Raw genomic sequence first — 20,895 nt, forward strand, 5'->3', positions numbered from 1 at the left:
TGGAGAATCCGTCACATTATTTTCTCCATGGAGACAGCCATAATGCCTGTTTTTCTAAGTATTTTTCAGCATTAAACCCACCAATAATTTAACAACTGTGAGGTAGAACTGTTCACTCTCACACTGTGGAACATTTTAGGCAGTGCAATGACATATCTGTAGAAACAAGAAGGTGACGGACCCCCTACAGAAAAGTTACATGGCGCACATTTAAAATCTCCATTGGTTTAATGAGGGTAACTGAAAATTTCTTGACATGTGATGACACAAAAAATTGTAATATTTTGTCCCTTGACTGACCTCTAGTGGATGTTATTACTAGTGTTGTATATTATGTCTCAATACAAAAAAGAAAAAAAAAAAACAACAACAAAAAAATAAACTATAGTTGACATGCTCCAGGACCACAGAAAAACCTAATAATTTCTAACCTTTCCTTACAAGTGCCAATTATATTGCCAACAAACAAACCCCTTTTGGCAGGTAGCGTAAAGGCAGGGATAGCAGGATATTTGAACTGGCAGTTTAATAGCTATGAAACTGAGCGCCAACTGTGATTATGTTGTACTGAATGGGAGTGCAGTGTATTTGTGATGGCTCCTTGTTTTGTAGCTCTCGGTGGATTGCCATGGGGTACTGCTTATTCTTTGTACTCGTGTATGCAGACTGGATTCGACATTGATTACCAACACAGGACAACATTTGTTTCTGTTTTCTCTCTGCAGCTCCAAATCCGCCCCAAATCCGCGAGGAATTATGTACAGCCTCCTTTGACACCATCACAGTTCACTGGACTTCAGATGATGAGTTCGCTGTTGTTTCCTATGAACTTCAATACACGATTTTCACCAACCAATCAAACGTTGTTAGTAAGTACAAACAGAATTTGTTGTAAAAAATCAGACTGAATCAAATGAGGAGATTTTTAATTTCGACTGTTTTGTGACTTTGAGTGGCCTTTCAAGGCTTTTGTCTTTAATGAGTTAGGATTATCTAAAAGAGATAAAGGAAATGATAAGATTCAATTCATGTGGTGAATATTGTTTTTAAGTAGAGACAGCTTGATGGAGGAAATTCTTCCAAAAAGGCCCTAGCTTGTTCAGTCAGGCAATTTATTTCCATCTGCTTCATTCCTCAAGCATACTTCAATGAGTGCCACTAAGCTGCTATAGATTGAAACAGGCCGTACAATTAGACGGGATTGTGTCTCTTCGTCATCTGAATACTGAACAAGGTCCCCGCTCAGCAAGAGGTTTAATTATAATTTGACTTGTTCCAGGCTGTGATTTCTGTGTTTTCTTTGACTGCAGGTCTGTGTAACTCGGCTGATAGCTGGATGATAGTGCCGAACATCAAGCAAAACCACTACACTGTGCATGGTCTCCAGTGTGGCACCAAGTATATTTTCATAGTGAAGGCTATCAACCAGGCTGGAAACCGCAACAGTGAGCCAGTCAAACTAAAGACTAACAGTAAGTGTCATGTTGTACAGCTTTCTCTCTATTGTTTTGGCATTTGAATTTAACAATATTTTATTATTGTTTTTTTTTTTGTTTTTTTTTCACAAGTAAGGAGTATCTATTTTTTTTTAAAGGTCAAAATTAACTTTTGTAAGCTTTAAGTCATGTTGTGTTCTGTTTCAATCACACGTTTGAGAGAGAAGAACACAGCCTAGATATGCAGGCTTAATGTGTTAGACATGTGAATGAAACAAAACCAGGCATTTCTGTGATGAGGAAACAACACCATAATAGAGATAAGGAAAATATGGCAATATCTCAATATTTCTTTAGAGAGAGAAAGATAGAAAGAGAGGAATACACTTTATGATCCCAAGGGAAATTCAAGTTTTGCTGCAGCAACATTTACACTGTTGAATATGAGAACTGGTCAGGTCAGCAGATCTGTGTAATAACATTTTGAGGAGAGGAAGAGTCAAAAGTGTCCTTGTGTCCTGTGACATCACAGCAGTGTCCAGGGGGAACCAGGTGAACTCCACTCTGGTATTTTGATTGGTGATGAAATGATTAATTCCCTCAAAGTGTTTCTTTTGGAAGATCTTCTGACACATTTACTGACACATATGGTGTAAAAAACCTGTAGCATCTCAAATGTCCATAGCTAGCTCCTGTGCTGGCCTGCTGCGTGGTCTCCATGGATATAGGATAAACAAACAAACAACAAACAAGAACAAAAAAAAAGCTAAATTCACGAAATCCAACATTCCCTTACATGTGTCATTTGAAGTGCACATGCTTCACTTCTTAGTTGGTTAAATCCCATGATATGATGTTAAAAATTGAGCTCAAAAAACAAAAAGCTCTGTGTGTGAACCAGGTAGCCACAACATCAGCCAACACCTCTATTGCCATGGGAGATTTTTGATTTTTGTTATTTTTTTAGGTCAGCCTTTCAAGTTGGACCCGAGAACAGCGCACCGAAAGCTGAGAATCTCCCATGATAGTCTGACAGTTGAAAGAGATGAAACCTCCTCCAAGAAGAGCCACAGTCAGGACCGCTTCAACAGTCACAGCAGCTATGGAGTAACAGGAAACGTTTACATTGACAGCGGTCGTCATTACTGGGAGGCTTTAATAGGAGGAAGCACATGGTGAGCCTATTTCGCTCCTTAGTTCATTCTGTCATTGGTTAGGACTTTACATGGACATTTTCTGTTTATTTAGGTTTGCTGTGGGAATTGCCTACAAGTCAGCCCCTAGACATGAGTGGGTTGGGAAGAACTCGTCCTCTTGGGTACTGTCTCGCTGTAACAACTCATGGGTGGTGCGTCACAACTGTAAGGAGATGCCCATTGAACCATCCCCACACCTGCGACGCCTGGGGGTCCTGCTGGATTATGACTCTGGATGTCTGTCGTTCTATGATGCCGTGGCCTCTCAGCACTTGTATACGTTTGACATCGCTTTCGCCCAGCCCGTGTGCCCTGTCTTTAATGTGTGGAACAGATGTTTAACTGTCCTCTCTGGGCTGCCAATTCCTGACTATTTGGACGGCATAGACTACAACTGAAACTTCTACTTTTTGTGCTCTAAGACAGCACAGTGTCTGCACTCGTGACTATAAAAAAAACAAGATGTTTGAATAAATAATCAGGTTCATCTCAAGAAATGTTAAAATGAAATTATGTACAATACTTTTAACATATATGGTTGTAGATGTATTTTATTTGCACTTTTATGTACTTTTGCCATAGTTTTCAATAAGGATGTTTGTTAAATTTCAAGCATGCACTTGCTCTACTTTGAAAGGGTTGTATTAAAGGCTAATTTAAAATGTGTAAAACATTTTTTTTAAGCCATGGCACTTTAAGGTAACACAACCTGTTATAATAAAGTAAAATCATTCAAATAATTACATATTTCAGTGATTTACTAAAATTGAAAATGCTCTGTAACCATTTTTCTAATTTTCCCATAATATTTTGGCTCCCTGTAGCTATCTACATCTTTCATTATGCATCACAAATTTTTTTCTAATTATGACAATAAAATTCAATATGTTATGTTCATTGTGTTTTGTATTATTGGTGATTTCAAAATAACACAAATATACTCGTATTTCATAGTTCCTCCAGAAAGCCCAGTCTAAAATAACACACCCAGATATAACCTATATGACATGATTCACTCTGACATCTCTTTTTGTACTTGTCTAACACGGCTTGAATTTTGCAGCGTCTCCTTTCAACTAAAGAAGAGAGAGGGAGAAAAAAAACACATGAACTCTGAGTGACCTGTGTATCAGACTCCCCGCAGACAGGCAGCTGTATTGTAGACTATCAACTGCTTTAGGGAATCTGAAGATTTTAAGCCCAAGTTATTTGTAAAACACAAATGCAAGATTAAAAATGAATGAAAGAATGTCAGAGACATTCACATCATGGCTCCACCTACTGGACCTGTAGTCATGTGTAGTTTAATGGATAACTCCACTGGGTGACCTGATGGGTACAGTAGATGGAACTATTAAATCCATTGATGATCCTGTTTGCAAGGCCTTTTATTTAGCTCTCAGATATTAACTTACAATATTTAGGTTATTTTAGGTAAATTAGTCTATGGCCCATGGTCATCAAAGTGGGCCTGTAAGAAGGTCTACTTACTTCATGATCCACCACAGGATCATATATTTTTCTTTTGTCAAAGCCAGTGTAAGTGACTCGAATAAGTTTGTATGAGAAAACATAGTCAGAATAATGTATAATAATGTTTATAATGGGTCAACGTGAGATAGTGAAATTTAAAGTATGACTGGACCGCCCTCCCCCTGTGGCTCTGTCACGAGACTCCGCCCACAATCCCGGAACAGGAAGTATCTGAGCCGTGCTGACGTTGGTGCTGTCCAAAGTGATGATGGCGTCCATAGAGCAGTCCCTCCTGGATCTGACAGATAAAGAAACCCGGGAGAAGCTGTCGTTGTGGGACCGCCGCACGGACGCCATGGCCCCTCTGACGGAGCGGCAGATGGACTCTGTGCTGGAGCTGCGAGCCGCCGCAGAGGCGCTGCCTGTCCCCTCTGAGGTGAGATGCTAAGGCTAGTTAGCCTGCTGCTAACTTACTAGACTGTGAGTCTGTGTTGATATTATAAATATAATAATAGTGCCACCTTTAACTTGCATTGTAACTGTTATGGAAAAAAGAAATATGCCATCGCTCTGTTTCATAATGTGCATGGTGGGACGCTGTAAGTGTCATTCCGCCACGTCAAGTGTTCAAACAAATGAGCTGTCAGTGTTGTGTTTTGTAGCTCCCCATTGAAGACTTGTGCAGCCTGTCGTCCCGATCCTTACAGTCCTTTAGTGCCACAGTGCCCGCGTCCACAGAGGACGTGCTGCTCAAGGGCTTTCAGATGCTGGACATGGAGAATGACAGGATAGAAACCGCGCAGCAGGTGAGCGCACGTAATGTCATGTAATATCTGCACAGTACACCTCTGGTCAAAAACAGTGATGTTGACATCATGAGGCTTGCATGTTTTGCAGTTTTTTGCCTGGTTTGCCAAGTTACAAGCCAGCATGGACCAAGATGATATCGCAAAATACAGGTGCTTGACTTTACTGATACGTAATAAGAGATATTGTGCCTTTTTAAGCTAGGGATAATGTTAGCTAACATTGCTTTGTAGATACATAGGAATACTTCTTCTAAATATACATTTTTATGACAATGTTTGAAAATCTTAAAGTGCTATGAAGTATAGCAGCCTCTTAAAAACAAACTATGTATTTTAACCTCAGGAAAACAAGGGATGATCTATATTGCTACCAAGAGCAATGTGATGCTATTCTTAAAGATGTTAGTGCTGCGTTAGACCAGCTGGACTCACTTCAGAAACAGTACCTTTTTGTGTCTAACAAGACCGGTACTCTCCACGAGGCCTGTGAACAACTCCTCAAAGAGCAGGTAAGCTGCTACCTTAATAAGAGGATGGTTATAAGGACAAGGCATCATGTAATACTGGGTTGTGTTTCTGTCCATAGTCTGAGCTTGTTGACCTGGCTGAGAACATTCAACAGAAGCTGTCATATTTTAATGAGTTAGAAAACATAAACACAGTAAGTCTGCCAATAACAATTTGTTTGTTGGTTAAGCAGTTACTTTTGCTTGTAAAATTGACCTTTTATTTTTCAGTTGCATTTTCAAAGAAAACTCTGTGTTGCAGAAAAATAAAATATTATATAGTTTCACTAATTGCGTAATTTTTATTTTTATTTTTTTTCTAGATTTACTGTCTGGCTAATGATTCACAAAGGCCAAATTAACATTCACACATTTTTGTAAATCTGTTAAATGCAGAATTAAATCTGCACTCCAACATTAACCCATGAAAACACTTTTCTTCATTTAGAATTCACAGTCAATAACAGAATATTAATGCTACTTTTAGAGAACATAACCTCTCAAATATTTTGTTTCCTTTTCAGAAACTAAACTCACCAACATTGTCTGTAAATAGTGAAGGCTTTATACCAATGCTTTCTAAACTTGATGACTGCATTGAATATGTTTCCTCCCATGTAAGTATCTGCTTTTTACTTATGATGTTGCATAGTATCAAAATATTGTCTGTTTTTATTTTTTGTAATGGATTTAATACTGTTTGTTATTCACAGCCTAATTTTAAGGATTATCCTGTTTATATGGCCAAGTTTAAACAATGTCTTTCAAAAGCTATGCACTTTATGAAGATCCATATTGTAAACACTATGCAGAACCTTACGAGTCAATTAACAAAAAGGGTAAGTAACACAGCTCTCATAAATGTTTAGCATATCTGCAACTGAATATGCCTTTTGCTATTGTAGGATCCAATGGGCCTGGCAAATGCAGACAATGCCTTTACACTTTATTACGTTAAGTTTCGAGCAGCTGCGCCTAAAGTTAGAGTAAGTTTACTGCTTCTCCTAAACAATATGGGAGAATCATTTTTCTCTGTGTAATTCTGTCAATTAATTTTGCATATGCCTCTTCAGACTTTAATTGAACAGATTGAACAGCGAGCAGAGAAAATTCCTGAGTAAGTCTAAGCAGTATATATTTCTTTTCATTATACTATATCCGTATAGCTCCATAAAATGAATTTCTTTTGTTTTCTGAGCAGATATCAGCACCTCCTAGATGAGATTCACCAGTGTTACCTAGACCAGAGAGAGCAGCTGCTGAGCCCCAGTATTACATCCACCATTACAGACCTGACCAACCAAAACAGCAAAGATCACTGCGCTCTGGTAAGGCACGGCTAAGCTGCCCTTTGCACGCTGTCATGTGACATTTAAGAAGAGTTACATTGGCCAGGACACAGCTTCATTTCTTATCTGTATTTTTTGCAAGAATTTTCCACCCTTTGCACATGATGAATGATTATTACAGACAACCCAATAGCTTTGTTCATTATTATGGCTCTCTGTGGTCACTTTTTACTGTGAGATTTGTTCATGTTTGATGTTTAGCAAACCAAAAGCTGCCTATTAACAAAAAAAATCCTCTTTGTTGGTTATACATTTTAGCATTGGTCATAGACATAAAAGGACACAAGTCTGTAATAAAGGCATACATTGGTGTGTGTGTGTTGTGGATTCCCAAAGATGATGTTACTACAAAATGTTGTTGCTTGGCTAATAATATGTTGTAAATTATTGAAATTAATTTAAGTATGAGAGATACACAAATTTATTGGTTCACTAATTTAAATTTATAATTTTAATATCAGCAGAGCTTATCATTGGCTACTTCCTCTGGGCTCTAAAAACTCCAGTATTGGTAAACATACTTTTCAGGGTACATTTTCTTAATTTGATTTTCATATTAACAATAATTTATCATTTATACCTGGTATGTAGAATATCCAGTTTACATTGTATGTAGAATATTAGATTAGATTAATTGCTCAGATTATTATTGCGAAAACTCTACTGAGTAAAAAGACTAGACATCTGATGATGCCTTTCAATCATTTTACTGACGTGCTAATTGTGTTCAACAACAATGTGCTATTAATCAGTGGTTTGCACAGTCATAAGAAATGAAACTGACCTAAGGGTTTGCATAATAATTGCAGCCTAACCCGTTCTTACTTTCTTGACACTTCACAGAGAGTAATATTAAATTCTGGCACCTTACCAGACTGCCTATTTGACACTGTTTTGGCATTTAAAACATCACACTAATTGGCTTGATGGGGATGTGATAATTAAAGGTCAGAATTCCATGCACTGAAAGGCGTCCTCTTTGGCGCACCACCTGTCCAAGCTTTTTTAAATGAAACTTGAAAGGTTATGCATCTTGTTAATGATTGTCCTAATTGGTGTCTGCGTCATTTACAGGCAAAGTGTTCTTGTGTTTTGAAGCACAGCCAAAGCCACACTGTATCAGGCATTGTCAACAGTTCTCATCATGGCTTTTGTTTGTACAGGTTCGCAGCGGCTGTGCTTTCATGGTGCATGTGTGCCAGGATGAACACCAACTGTATAATGAGTTTTTCTCCAAGCCTACGCCCAAACTAGAGTAAGTGACATACTTTTTAAAGGTCCTATATTATGCAAACTTTTGTGAGCTTTAAGTCATGTTAAAATGCTGTTTCATCAAAAAACAAACCTGGAGTTGTGTTTTGTTTCAGTCACATGTTTGAGTAGCCCTTTATTATTTGTCTGTCTATATCTCCAAAGCTCAAATTGCTCTTTTCTACCTTGTGATGTCATGCAGTGGTAGAAAAGTGGTACTTTTACCTTCAGTTCAGTAGAAATTGGCAATTTCAGAGATGAAATGTTCCAAATGATTCTAGTGAAGGTGTATGGAGTTTAAAAACATAATGGCACACTTCCAATATTTCTACATTACATCTCAAGGTCTACATTACATCTCAAGGTTGTTTCTGTTAGAGAGAAGAACTCAGCCTAAATATGCAAGATTTGTGTGATAAACATGTGTGAATGAAACAAAATACAACTTCAGGTATGTTTGTGATGAGGAAACACAGAGAATAGAGATCAGAAAGTAGCGTAATATGAGCACTTAATGATCACATGATGTCAGCCAACACAATAATTTTATGTTTGCTGAAGGCGTTTTCTCACCTTGCTCATATGCCATTTTCAGCTCTAATCTGTACTTGATAGTTCCAATAGCTCTTCACTGTCACAGTAAAGACACATTGTTTTCTATTATTGATTCACTCTGAGCCATTATTAGCTTTCTTTTGTTTGGCCTCTGCAAACGGACATATAGTTTAGATAATTCTTAAGTACAACAATGATTAAAGTGTCTTTGTTCTCCCACAGCGAGTTGTTAGAGAAGCTGTGTTTGTCTTTATATGACGTCCTCCGGCCAATGATTATCCACATCATCCACCTGGAAACACTCTCAGAGCTCTGCAGTATCCTCAAGAACGAAATGTTGGAAGATCACGTTCAAAACAATGGTATGCCCAACTTTAATGGCCAAATTATGTTTATTATTGAAATTTATTTTAGTTCTCATTTAGGCTGGTACAGTACCCCAAAAAATATTTCAGTATCATTACTTAAAAATAATCTTACTCGAGTACAAGTAAAATTTAGTTGCCTATTCTATTTTTTTTCCCCTCGTTTATTTTTAATTATACTGAACATTAGGAATATGGATTACTCTTATTGTTGTGTTTTTAGGGTGACCATGTTTACCATCTGTCCAGGGACTACAGATGAAAAATAGCCTCTCATTTACAGAGATGTTGATTAATGTACACTGTCCCCCTGCTAAATTAATCAAATAAATAATTAAAGTGGGAATCTCTGCTTTAGAGTTATTGTGTCAGTGGCATAAAGTAGTTTCAGTATCATTGCTTGTTGTGGTATTTTCTGGAACAATATATCACACTTAGAAATGTGTTACCGTGACAGGCCTTACCAGTTCTCCCTCAAAAAAGAGGGAGAATACTCAATATTAAAGAATAACTACAAGTAAAAAAGAACCACTACTACTCTTAGAGGTACACTTTCTTTCAAAAGAGTAAAAGACACTGATTACCACCCACCTGTACCACCTACCTCCTGTAATGTTAACTTTAAATGCTTCTGTGACAAAGAAATCCAAGTAAAAAGTCAGTGAAGTAGGTTGTTATTTGAGCAGAGAACTCCAAGTGAAAGTATGTGCTTTTGGAACCCGCTCCGCTACGTGATCCGCTTTTCTTTGAAACATGAAGACTGACACTTTTATTGTTCACCACCATGGCTTGTTCATTCTGTCACCTGCTCAGAGTTTTTTTTTTTTTTTTTTTCCTTTTTTACTTTCACGGTCGCTCCTACTCCCACATCGATTTTCAGTCTCTTTAGTGTGCGGACCCCACAGGCCTTGTATCAAATAGATGTATTTAGAGGCAAGGATTGTGAGTTTTGTCAGTGGTGCACCTGTAAGCTGACCTCTGCCTCCTCTTACACAGCGGCACAGTTGGGAGCCTTTGATGCGGTGGTGAAGCAGATGCTGGAGGATGTTCAGGAACGGCTTGTGTATAGAACGCATATTTACATCCAGACAGACATCACGGGATACAACCCGGCTCCAGGAGATCTGGCATATCCGGAAAAATTAGAAATGATGGAGGTATGTCATTAAAAAAAAAAAAAAAATTAATCATAAAAAAATAAATATAAGGGAACTCTCCAGGTTGTAGGTGAATTAAATTATCGAAACCAATGTTATCAAAAGGAAAGACTCAAAACTATTTCATTTTTGCTATTTTTTAAATAGTTAATAATATATTATTATCAAGACCAGATTTTTATGTAAATAAAGCATGAAGATTGTGAATGAACAGTAATTGAAGGTTTGTCCCATGCATGACAAGAAATATTAAAACATTATGGTTTAATTTTGGGGTTGTCAAAGCATAAAATACTAAATAATACTAAAATTCTAAAACTAGTATTGAAACTAGTCATCATGAATAGCTGTAGAATGATCCTGAGCTGTTGAGCTGTATCAGAACAAGTATAAGACCACATTGTGTACGCCCATGAACCACTCTGGGATTTATCTGGATGACTGAGGGATTACACAGATATAAATCAGCATGGTAAAGTAAAATAAAGTATGTTAGTGTTATTTAATGTTAAAAATCACATTCCATTGTCTAAGAGTGTTTTTATCATCACTGTGGTATCGGAATTGGTACCGAGTATCAAGTCTAATCCTTAGTATCAAAATCAAGTTTGAAAGTTTAGTATAATGAACATTTCTGTAATTAAATTTGTGCTAGTCAAATTTATTTTATGGTGCAACTATTCTTACTGTTAAAACTGTGTTCATGTGACTCTTGTGCGAACTGTTGTTGTGTCCTTTGGCAACACACTTCACTCACCCTCCATGTATATGAATAGTGTAAGTCAGTGATTGCATACACTACATGTCATTTTCCGTTGCTTATGGACTATGTGTTGCTATAATATTGAGCCTAACACTGAACATTTTCTGAATCACATTTTTTTCTATTTCGGTCTTCATACTGTGATGGGTGGAAGTTGGATAATTAAACAGAAAGTTTTAGTGGATCTTGTAAATGTCAGAAACGCACAAACTTAAATTACATTTCTTTTAAAGTTTCAATATCTGCAAGTGCCAAGGTTTCACCTCTTTGAAAGACTCACATTGTTTTATGTTGACTGCTTTGATTATCTGAATGTGCAAGGTCTTGAAAATGCCTGCACTTGTACAAGAAACACTGCCTTTGAGACTGCCGTGCCTAAATGAGTTTTTTAACATCTATCCCTTTTGATGTAATCTTTTGTCTCCCCATGTTTTGTTTTCTACAGAGAATTGCTCAGAGCTTGAAGGAGGAGCAGATGAAGCAGATGTCGCAGGAAGCCTCGTTTTCTGATGTCCAACTGGAGGAAGGTGACAGTAGAAGGAACAGTACTGCTGGTCAGTGTCTCCTCATTTGAACTTGAATTGTGAGTTTCTATAACTGTAATTGGCCTAATAACACCTTTGATGTTGTGCAGGAAGCATGGAATCATCTCGCCTACAAACGTCCATCTCTCCTGCTGATCTGCACGGCATGTGGTACCCGACTGTTAGACGAACACTAGTTTGTCTTTCCAAGCTCTACAGATGCATAGATGTGAGTCTGAATGCACTTTGATATAAACAAAAAACATGCTTTCTTGTAACTATATGAAAAAAAACATCTAAGGTGAACTGGAAATAAAGAGCTAATTTAAAGTGCACTATGTACCTTTTTGGTAGGGAGTCCATTAACTGTTTGTTTCTATAGATATGTCATTGCTCTGCCTGGAATGTTCCACAGTATGACATTAAACAGCTCTACATTATATTTATTAAATTTAAGGTGGTTTTCTAGCTTAAAAATACCTAGAAAAACATATTTTGACTGTGAGCAGTTGCTTCTCCACAGATCTTACATCATCTGGCTTGGTCTCCATGATGATAGAAGGGTTCAATGCCGTACTGTGAAATGCAAAATTTGTCACATGGGCATGGTTGTAGATATTTTTTTTTTACTTTTATGTTTTATAAAATCTTACAGTACCAACTTGCAATTTCAATTTCAGGATTTTTTTTTTGTTTTTTTGTTTAAGAGTTTTCTATTTTTTTGTTTTTCATATAACTTTGTGATTTTCCAGCGTGCTGTCTTCCAAGGTTTATCTCAAGAAGCCTTATCTGCCTGCATCCAATCTCTGCTCAAAGCCTCAGAAATCATCCTCAAAAACAAGGTGCAAATTCTTCCTTATTTATCTATTTAGCTCTGAGATTCTTGTCAGAAATGCTAGGAATGTCCCATTCCCAAAAATATCATATTGCTTTCATCTATTTTTCTCGCTACTAGTGAAAGGAGCATTAACTAATGCTGATGGAATGCCATTTCAAGTGTAATTTAATAGACATATTATATGCTTTACAAGGCAGTCAACAGACCTTTCTTTATTGATTTATTTTTTTTACCCTCAAAATTGCCGTCAATATCCGTGGCAACTGGCCCATCTCATTCTAACACTTCAAATTAAAGCTGTAACATCAGTCTCCAGGGATATGTCTCCTCCTCCCACTGCTGATGTCTTTCTCCATTGTTTTAGCTGAGCAATAAATAGTTTAAGCTGCCTCTTCTTTTTGTCACACTAACACCTCCCTCAGCAGCGATGATTAAACAGCAGTTATTAATTAGCGATATTCCCTTATCGTCTCTAAGCCAGTGCTTTTTATGTCCTCTGAAGCTCGGATAGTCAGCAGATGCCCTTTTGTTTTGGCAGCCTGCAGTGTGGATTTAACAGTGCGCTATCTTTTTTTCCATAGACACAAATAGACGGGCAACTTTTCCTGATCAAGCACCTGCTGATAATGCGTGAACAGATTGCCCCATTTCACACCGATTTTGCCATCAAGGAAATCTCACTGGACCTGAAGAAAACACGAGGTAAGATAATTAAAGGTGCAGGGGAACATTGGTGTTCAGCTTCATAAAGCCGGTCATTACATTCTCATGCTCATTAAGCAACTTGTGCCGATCACATGCACCGGTGGCAACAATTAATGTGGAAATTACAGTGTAATGCAACACCATTATGTACATTAACTGATGGCTGATGGGGCAGAGCAGCTCCTCCTCTCTGCATCCCAGTCAAGGTCATGCAACATTTGTGGCACTAGAGGGCACTCTGGTGCTGCTCCAACCCACGTGTAACCTGTGTGTTCTTTGTTTCAGATGCTGCCTTCAAAATCCTCAACCCCAGGGCTGTTCCCAAACTCTTCCACCTTAACAGTCACAATGCCATCTTGGAGTTCCTATTGGAGGTGGGTATTTCAGCCCCTTTTTTATTAAGGACACACTACACTTTATAGACTATGATGGCTCCCTTTATGGGCAAACGTCATTTGGTAGTGCTAAAGCCTCTTCTCTGTGGCCCCCAGGGAACACCAGAGATAAAGGAGCACTACATTGACTCTAAGAAGGATGTGGACCGGCACTTGAAGTTCAGCTGTGAGCAGTTCATTCAGCAGCAGACTCAGATCTTTGTGGGGAGCCTTGAGGAGTTTCTCACCAAGGTAACACCAGGCTCAAGGAAGACATCACTAGGGGCAGCAATAACATGCTCTGACCTTCACCATCTACCATTAATACCTTTCACAAAGAAAAATATTCACAGGTCATTCAAATATTGACAGCCAAACTTATCTTTGTGTTTTTTGGTATGTTTTTTCAGAATGTTTTACAGTTGTTTTTTTTCCCCCAAACTCTGGAACAAATTCTCAAATGCCAAAACATCTCTACAATACAGATACAACTTAATCCAATACTGTTCTGTTATTCCTGCGTCCAGGTTGCAGCTCTTAAAACGACGGCTATTCAAGGTGGTCCGACATACAATCTGGCTCAGCAACCTTGGGCACAGCCAGGTAAGATTTGTCTTAGGAAATGCCACTGGCTCCCCGACGTAATTCATCAAAACTTCTATAGCACATGCTAGAGGGCATGTCAGTGTTTTTTTTTTCCTCAGCAGTGTTTTTTCTCTTTTCAGCAAAGATCAACGATATAGTGATGGCTACCTACCGAGTGATGAAGAGCAAGCTGCCAAGCACTTTGCAGAGCATGTCCTTGTACTTGGCCAATAGAGACACTGAATTCATTCTTTTCAAGCCTGTCCGGGTATGTGGGCAAAAAGGCAAACCACCAGTTTGTATTGTTTGAAAACCATAATAATTTTGAACGACTTGCCGTATTCAATCACACAGGGAAGGTCAAAACAAATTTAATAGCAGCCCTTGCATTTTTTAAATTCAGACAGTGATGAATTTTACATGGCAGTAGTAATAATTTAGTACAGATTTAAAATAAAAAGGTGTACCAGGTATTACATCCAATCTATCCAATCCGATGCAAAAATGTCCTACAAAAATAACCCTCTTTTCATAATTAGTCCGTGTTGGACAGAAACCCAATCTGAATGCTGAAATGATTTTTTTTCTGACCCTTTTTACGTGAGCCGGTCCTGCAGCTTGTGCCTTTAGCCACGAGCTATTAGCATAATTGAACTCTAATAGATGGATATTTGTGCTGCCTGTGTAATGTTCATCAAGGTGCCAGGTGAACCTGAATGAGAGGGGAGAAACAAAATTCAGTGGTTGACATGGAAACAGGATGGCGAGGGGACGGAGGCCAGATGGAAATGCAGTGTTAATTTCTCTCTACCACGGGGTAATATGATGGCTTTTTCCACAGAATAACATCCAGCAGGTATTCCAGAGACTGCACTCTTTGCTTCAGGAGGAATACAGCGGAGAGGACCTTCAAATCATCGCATGTCCATCTATGGAACAGGTACAGCCCCAAAAGGCACCCAGCATGGTTTAATAAGATCCCCGCCACAGCCTCAGCGCTAACAGCAACCTGAGTAGACATTACTGCCAGATAGATAACGCATAGCAGCTTAAGCCCGCATCAAGCACTCAATTTCTCGTCTCCCTGGCTCTCTCTTTCAGATTAACCTTCTGCTGTCTGCGAATAAGTAATACCTGAGTTTGGTGTTGAAATGCAAAGGAACGAGCTGGATGGCACTGTGATGTCGCAACAGCGGCCGTGACCAGGAGCCAGGTCTGAGAGATGACGAGAGAACCGCGGGGAACGGTGCAAGCGGGGAAAATCTGCACATGACCAAAGATACAGGCTTCTAGTGGGTTCAAGACAGTCACATGAATTGGTATTATTTTATAGCATCAAAATACTGCCATTCGGGTGATGTGTAGCAGTGGAGAGAACTTTCTGAATAAAGGAGCACATATCTCTTAAAGCATATGAAGAAGTTGTACACTACTAGTGTGTAGTAGGGTGGTGGGAAGATGCATTGTTCACAAAGCTAACTGGAGATTGGTAAGAGTTTTTCATGAGCCAGGTAAAGGCCTATTGATCAACTTGTACTCGTTTAGATTTCTTTGATGGATTGGTAAAAACAACATGCTGCAAAAATCTTTTTAGTCATTTATTTTAAAATGCAACAGACTTGTAATATTTAAAAGAACTCTATTACGAGTTGAACTCCAGGCTCTCAGGTCCCATCTGGTCCCCCCTGATTAAAAGCCTCACAACAATTGAGTTGTAACATACTTCCACATTCTTACCCACACTATTTTTGTTATTCTGTTGCAAATATGTAAAAATAAAGAGTTGTTTTATACATTTGTTTTATACCTAGGTTCATTAAAATACCGATTTGTTGGCCTAAGCAGCTTTGCACTGTATTCATGTTTCCTACGAGTAACAAAGGAAGCAGGACTCTTGTCAGTAACATTAGTTTTCATGTGTTCTATGTGAGATGATTTGTACAGCTCTACTATTTATGAACTTTCTGATTAAAACAAGATTAATGATGCTCTGTGGCTTTCCTTCTACCAGGCATGCTGGTGCATTTACATTGACAGAATACTAAAGAGTCATTTCACACAAATGAGGCGCCGCCATTCAAGGACACTATCGGCTTTAGGGGTCTTCTTGGCAGACAGTGGCTTTTTCATTGGCAGCCTCTGTCTTTCCATCTGTGAGATGAGGCTTTGCTGGGGCTTGACCTTCCGTGGACTGACAGTCTTTTGATAGGTGATGAGGGACCGCATGTTCTAGAGCAGGGCATTGATCTCTGCACTCTTCTGCTGCAAATACCTCTGAAGCATGTCAGGCCCTGGCAGCACCAGACCTTTGCCTCAATTCAACTGTGACAGCAAGGAAATAAAAAATTCAAACCACATTCAATTATTTGGCCAAAAACTCTGTCAATTTCTTGCATCATTCTACAAATGAATATTAACCACGCGACAGAGTCAGATGCTTTACATTTGACTTCATAATAAGGTGAACTGTGTGGTTCCGAGCAGGGAAAGTGGGGTAAATGCTCCCTTGGGTTTGGAGGTTGACGTTGGGGTTTACTGTCAGACGAAGGGGTTACCCGGGTGGATCTGGCTGCTTATCCAGCCAGCACATCTCCCAGCGGCACTGCACTACTACCCAGGTGCCTGTTTAAGATGCTGGATTCAGCCTAATTATAAGAAGACGCTCATGAACAATAAGCATTATAGAAGAGTGCTGTTGCCTCATCCACATAGGTCATCATATCTGTCTGCTCTCGCGCAGATAAGTAGGCGCTCTAAAAGCTGAATATTTTTCTGCTTAAGATAACTAATGAATTCCCTATGGTGTGAAGGTCAAATGAGAAAGTTGTTTTCCTTGACCATCAATACCATTGTAGACAGCCCCGAGAACAGCTGTGGGCAAAGTAGTAAACCATTTTCAGATGGGAAGTAAAAATATGATTTTTAAATGTCATTTTTCAGACTCATGACTAATGTACTTTTTAGAGCACTCCTAAATGTTAGTAAATGCAGAGAAATGAAATAATGTGTAATGTGTATATAGACATATTCTTAGTGTTGTACTCAAAATAGTTGTTTGCATGATATTGTTAAGAATGAAATGTTTAAGTTATACACTGTCAGTAGGTTTTACAGCTGCTTGTGCATCATTACTACTATACATTTAAAAACATACTTTTCCTGGACATTTAAAGGTCATATTTCAATAATACGTACATATTAATCAGAGACCTAATATAAATGCGTAAAATTTTTCTGAAACCTGTGTCCATTCATTTTTCTGGATGACCCCTCACAGCACACCGGCTGCATATTCTTTCAAAGTTCAGCCCTTGCCAGTCTCAAGTATACTCTGAAAATGGGAAAGAGCTTCGGTGGCATAGAATTTAATTTAAAAACCATTTAGTGTTTAAACCAGTATTAGACAAGGGTGATCCTGACCTTTGGCCTTTCTGCTTTACTGGTTTTCTATCAGGCGTGGATTCTTCTACGCCGCGCCCTTCATCAACTGTCTGGATAACTTCATGCCTTTAACAGCTGAACCCATAAGACTGGAAATAGACCTATACAGAATTCTCCAGCCATGTGTCTCCTTATTTCAGACCTTACATTACACGGTATTTTAGTATTCTTTGCAAGTGGTATGTTTATTTTATGTAGCCTATTTCCCATACCACATGTCTTATTTAGTGCGTCTTTCATGTGACCATATTAACTGTAATGTCAACTTGCTAGCTCTCCCTGCTGTTCTAGGTCAAATCCGCCTGTTTGATCAATGGTCACTTGGGGTTTCTGAGCCTGCTGGCAGTTCTTATAACTAATGTTCAACACTGTCTCCTTCTGAAGCGTTCTTGAGCCCCGCGTGGGAGTGTGATCTGAAAACATTATTGACAAAAATGTGCCTTTTTAAAAACCCTACTCTGCCTTTACTGTCACGTACAAATAGCCGTCACATTTTGCAGTTAATGAGGTATTTAAAAAACATCTGGTATGTTGGAACGCCAGGCGGCATCAGTGACAGTTACGATATGTGGAAATCGTAGACTAATTGCACGTTCCTTTAAAAGAATCCTCTATTTATAGTTTTAGAAGAGACAAAGAAGGTATTTTAAGAATGCCACTTTTCTACCAAACCTTGTCCTGATTAGTTGGAGACATCTCCGCTTCGTAGTTGGCATGCAGGAGGGCACGGTAGATTTTCCTTTCCAAAGTGAATCCAATCCACTTAATTATCCGGGGAGATCTTCAATTTCATGTTTTTACGAATGTTCTGTAGGGAGAAAAAAACAAAGTCAGTTCATAATGTATTAAATTCTTTGAGGTTGATTTGTGCTATATGAATAAATCACAAGCGCGAAACTCAATGTCTCTGGGTACCGTGTCATATCATCATTCATAAGAGAAAACTTGGGATAAAACGCAGTGACAAGGACAGGGAAGGCAAGCAGAACTTTAATTCGCTCACAAATCTTTAAGAAGAGGAGAAATCGCATTGAGTTCTAAGTGTGTAAAGAAAACATTAAAGGATGTGAGTGAATACGTCTCACCTGTCAGTGTCCCACAGTGAAGCTTTTACCAAGTCAAGGACATGGTATTCCACACAGTCTGACTTTATACTTGCAGGGAAGCCAAAACTCCTGTATTTATCAACCTTAACACACACGCATCTGCTCATATGTCACCTCCCAATTCTTCGAAGAGGCTTTTGATGTCGCTCGGTTTGAATATTTATGGCCTGCAAATGCAAAAATAATGAAAGATTATCTCTGACATGCACCGCCATTTACCAGCCAAGGTCAAGGGATTAATAATTTGCATAAATTTTGTACAAATCTCACCTTCAATACAGTCTTTCATGTCGGCGGGCCACGGTCTAAGTGTGCTGATCTTGGCGACCGCTCTTCCGTCAAATGCGTCCATTGTTGCGGATTCAGAGAGGTGACACCACAAGGAGATTATAAGATACACAATATATAGGCTAGTATACAGCTGATAAGACAGGCTAACTACAATAGAATGCATTATTTCAGACAGTGATAAAAATTCATCTGTCACAACAAATCTCTTTCCACTATTATGCTCCAAAGAATGGCACTTATTGTTAATGGAAATGCTTCTCACAAAGGTTTTGTTTTGACTTGCTTTGTGGAATGCATTAGTTTAACTTTTTGTTATGAATGCATGTTATCGTGAAGGAACATTATTTCAGAACCTATTGATTTGAACTCTTACTCTTACCTTGACAAAGTTTTCAGTTTGTTTCGGTTTTGTTGAGCGGAGAGAGACACATGTGGAAATAGGAAATGCGGTACTTTGCAAATGCCTCAAGAGACACAAGCAATGCTGTGAGTGAACTTGAATGAACAGTGAAGTGTTAATGTATTATAGATTGCCATGATGGGCCAAAACAACTGGAATAGTGGAATCAGTATTGAATTTTTTATACAGTTTCTTTACAATTGTTACATTTAATGAGAAGTTTTCATTCAAACTGCATTTTCTTCCAATTGTAAACTAAACAATAAATAAATTATGCGTGTAAAACAAATAGGGATGCACCGATCTGATATCAATATCGAATATCGGCACCAATTCTGAGAAATCTGCTGAATCAGATGTGCAAAGATTCCAAATATCGGTTCAGCAGATATCCTGGTTGGACTATTTACTGGTCGCAGGCGGCACAGAAAGTCTCATAATATTTTGAACTTTGATGTTTTGAGGAATAATAACAGCCACATAAAACATTTCAATCTGTTTTAACTAAATAAATGCTGTTCTCAGTCTCTGCATTAGTATCGCTTTAGTATCGGAACTGAAAAAGCTGCATTGGCGCGTCCCTAAAAACAAATCTAATGTTCAGTAATTAGTTCTTCAAGTCCAATCTGGAGCAAACTCTGTAACTGAAAGGTTAGAGGTTCGAATCCCATTCATGCAACCCCAATTTCGCATTAAAGTGTTCACGTGATTTTGTTTTGAAGCAGGAGGCTCTGGGTGCAAATTGACAGTCAAGGTTCTACAAAGTGTCTACACATAACTTAGAGCCATCAGTGTGTGGGGAGTCAATGAATAATGCAACTGTGCCCCAAGACCAGTCGAAAGATAAAGGTGTGAGAGAGGTAACCTTGGCTTGGTTTTCAAAGTTTACTTTTTGAACCCAACCCTGTGATTTTACTAGCCTCTGGGACTTCATAAGACAAATAAATGTAAGAATAATACAATTTTAAAAGTATCTGGACATGTCAAAATCAGCCAACTTGTGAAATTTATATAAACACATACAAATATAATACTGTATTTTGGGTTGAATCTATACCAATTTGTGTTTCTTATTTTGATGTTTTTGTGAAACATCTTGGGATTTTCCCGAAGATATGTTGTGAAAATAAGCCGGTAACACCCTGCCCAGCCCCCTAACCACAACAAAAGATGAAGATACAGTGAATTCCGACAGCTCGCGAGTGGTCAGATACAAACATGTTTTGCTCCTGCTGTACCATAGCAACCACCGCAGAACAATATGTCTCCAAAGACCCCCATTAAAACTAGTATGAGACTGACAGAAAACTGCAATTAGCCTGAAATCCACCTTTGTTTTCTTATCTCCTCTTTGTGTCTCTGCTTGTCCCAGTGGATTATAAATCTCATTAAGTCAATTTTATCATATCTTGCTTTTCTTTTAGCAACAAATTGTCCTGAATGGTTTGATGGTTATAGCGGGCTGTGAGCAGTGTGTTAAATTTGTCCTGATAGTGCTAATTGATTTGTGTACAACCCGTGTGCTTTGGTAGAAGCTAAATTACATTAATTGCAAATAAAGGGTGAGAAAACACTGAATGTTCTAGCCGGCTTTAGCTAATAGTTTGTTTACATGGCTGAAAATAGCCTCAATTTGCAGCAGCAGGCACAGGAATAAATAAAAAAGATAATAGCGCAGTTTAATTTTATGGAAAACCAATTCAGATACATTGTAATGGCCTATTAGTAACAAGCCTAAATGTGCATAATGTCCTCTTTTGTTCTTCTATAC

The 20,895-nt window shown here is 38.4% G+C and overlaps 2 protein-coding genes across 4 annotated transcripts in view; both read left to right on the plus strand.

Moving 5' to 3' along the window:
* The window catches only part of mid1 (midline 1), a 43,148-nt gene extending 39,619 nt beyond the window's left edge, over nucleotides 1-3,529 (plus strand). For all 3 annotated transcript variants that reach the window (XM_055150366.1, XM_020939156.2, XM_020939157.2), the window contains exons 7-10: nucleotides 726-869; nucleotides 1,311-1,472; nucleotides 2,404-2,611; nucleotides 2,685-3,529. In XM_055150366.1, coding sequence (XP_055006341.1) covers nucleotides 726-869; nucleotides 1,311-1,472; nucleotides 2,404-2,611; nucleotides 2,685-3,030 — 860 coding nt within the window. In that variant the 3' untranslated portion in view covers nucleotides 3,031-3,529. The remainder of the gene's footprint in view (nucleotides 1-725; nucleotides 870-1,310; nucleotides 1,473-2,403; nucleotides 2,612-2,684) is intronic.
* An 802-nt stretch (nucleotides 3,530-4,331) lies between these two features.
* cog3 (component of oligomeric golgi complex 3) lies at nucleotides 4,332-15,874 on the plus strand. Its single transcript, XM_020939135.2, has 23 exons — nucleotides 4,332-4,541; nucleotides 4,768-4,911; nucleotides 5,003-5,064; nucleotides 5,258-5,423; nucleotides 5,501-5,575; nucleotides 5,945-6,037; nucleotides 6,134-6,259; nucleotides 6,326-6,406; nucleotides 6,494-6,537; nucleotides 6,622-6,748; nucleotides 7,933-8,024; nucleotides 8,798-8,937; nucleotides 9,937-10,097; nucleotides 11,306-11,414; nucleotides 11,495-11,613; nucleotides 12,137-12,226; nucleotides 12,804-12,924; nucleotides 13,213-13,301; nucleotides 13,419-13,553; nucleotides 13,829-13,904; nucleotides 14,027-14,154; nucleotides 14,728-14,826; nucleotides 14,988-15,874. Exons 1-23 carry the CDS (start codon nucleotides 4,371-4,373, stop codon nucleotides 15,015-15,017), a joined length of 2,478 nt encoding a protein of 825 aa, XP_020794794.1. The 5' UTR covers nucleotides 4,332-4,370; the 3' UTR covers nucleotides 15,018-15,874.
* The last annotated feature ends 5,021 nt before the right edge of the window (nucleotides 15,875-20,895 follow it).

This window comes from Boleophthalmus pectinirostris, unplaced genomic scaffold (genome assembly GCF_026225935.1).
Source record: "Boleophthalmus pectinirostris isolate CB_2022bp ecotype Guang Dong unplaced genomic scaffold, ASM2622593v1 HiC_scaffold_1, whole genome shotgun sequence".
Taxonomy (NCBI): Eukaryota; Metazoa; Chordata; class Actinopteri; order Gobiiformes; family Gobiidae; genus Boleophthalmus; species Boleophthalmus pectinirostris.

Excerpts from the sequence above, each read along its gene's own strand:
- cog3 (XM_020939135.2), top strand. The coding sequence starts at position 4,371 with ATGATGGCGTCCATAGAGCAGTCCCTCCTGGATCTGACAGATAAAGAA. Across the intron at positions 6,407-6,493 it reads CAGCTGCGCCTAAAGTTAGA|ACTTTAATTGAACAGATTGA; the intron begins GTAAGTTTACTG and ends ATGCCTCTTCAG. Across the intron at positions 10,098-11,305 it reads AAAAATTAGAAATGATGGAG|AGAATTGCTCAGAGCTTGAA; the intron begins GTATGTCATTAA and ends TGTTTTCTACAG.